This window comes from Triticum dicoccoides, chromosome 7B, assembly GCF_002162155.2.
Source record: "Triticum dicoccoides isolate Atlit2015 ecotype Zavitan chromosome 7B, WEW_v2.0, whole genome shotgun sequence".
NCBI classification, from domain to species: domain Eukaryota; kingdom Viridiplantae; phylum Streptophyta; class Magnoliopsida; order Poales; family Poaceae; genus Triticum; species Triticum dicoccoides.
This window is the reverse complement of record NC_041393.1, coordinates 136,474,591-136,476,096: the sequence shown is the minus strand read 5'-3', so window position 1 is coordinate 136,476,096 and position 1,506 is coordinate 136,474,591. Positions and strand designations below refer to the sequence as shown.

Sequence of the window (1,506 nt, the reverse complement as noted above, 5' to 3'; positions counted from 1 at the left end):
GCCACAACAGTTTGTCCAATTCCACCGTGAGATGCGTGATTGGCACACTCATTTGAATCTTCAAAATGACTTGGTTGAGCACGTCTGGGATCACATTGGCAACCAATAGATGTATTGGTCCAATTTAGGTTCAGTCAAGACAATTTCGATTTGGTTGTAAAACTATTTTATTAAAGACAATTTCAGTTGAGTTGTAAAACTATTTTAATTTTCAGACAAATATTTGGGTTGGAAACTAGTTTTGATGCAATTTGGGCATTTTTGGCCCTAACGGACAGGATGGGGCAAATGGATGCGGCCGCGCGCTGGGCGCACGGCCACCGTATCCCAGGACAGGTCCGGACACGACCCCAAATCGCTACCCAAACGGACAGAAACCGGACAAAACGGACGTCCGTTTGGGGTCGCGCGGTGGAGTTGGCCTAAGGAAGGAAACAGCAGCAGCGAGATCGTGGAGAAATTAAATGAAGTGCCTTGCATGCAAGGCTGACGGCTGGCTGGTGCCCGCGCGCACGGCACCCATGGATGCAGCACGTACTACATATACCCCACGAACTCCCCGGGTACAGGACACACACCATCTTTCCCTCTCCCGGCGTCAGTCACCTTGGGCATCACACCGATATATCCAGCTGATCCTCCCGCGACACCGTTCTCCCACCCCTCTCTCTCCTCGATCGTCGGCCGGCCGAAACCATCAATCCATCCATGGCCTCCAAACCCGCGGATGCGGCAGGGAGCCAGCAGCAGGTGAAGGAGGAGCCCTCCATGGCGGACGTGTACAGCGGCCATGAGCTGACGCCACTGCAGAAGCACGCCGCCTTCTTCGACCGGAACAGGGACGACATCATCTACCCCTCGGAGACCTACCAAGGGCTGCACGCCATCGGGTGCGGCGTCGTCGTGTCCGCTGCCGGCGCCGTCTTCATCAACGGCCTCCACGCGCCCACACTACTAGGAAAAAGCCTATACACATAATCTTAGCAGCAGCGCGGTTCAAAAAGGAGCGCTGCTGCTAACTAGTAGTAGCGCGTGTCCTGTAAACTCGCTGCTGATAAGGATTTAGCAGTAGCGCGCTCGGCCTAAAACGCGCTGCTACAAATATTGACTGGCGGTGTTCACCTAAATCTAAGTAGCAGTAGCGCGGTCGCAAGAACCGCGCTACTGCTAAGTGTGTAGTAGTAGCGCGCTTTTTCCGGGATCGCTGCTGGTAAATTTCAAATTGCCACACTTTTCTGTCCCAGTTAGCAGTAGCGCCGTATCCCAAAGCGCGCTGCTGCTAAATCCTTATCAGCAGCGCGTTTTATGTCCCGCGCTACTGCTAACCCGCACCAACCCAACACCTTTCCCCACCCGTCCCTCCCCTCCCCCTCCTATTTTCCCTTCCCCCTACCTCCCCCTCCTCTCTTCCCTTCCCCCTACCTCCACCACATGCTCCCACTCTCACTCTTCTTCTTCTCCTCAATACTTCTCCCCCATTACTCTCTCTCTTCTATCCACCTTTCT

General features: G+C 54.2%; 1 protein-coding gene across 1 annotated transcript in view; it reads left to right on the top strand.

Annotated features, from left to right (window-relative positions):
- Positions 1 to 708: 708 nt before the first annotated feature.
- Positions 709 to 1,506, top strand: part of LOC119335318 (probable peroxygenase 5) — a 13,038-nt gene continuing 12,240 nt past the window's right edge. The window contains exon 1 of the mRNA XM_037607454.1: positions 709 to 944. Within this exon, the coding sequence (XP_037463351.1) occupies positions 709 to 944 (236 nt within the window). The remainder of the gene's footprint in view (positions 945 to 1,506) is intronic.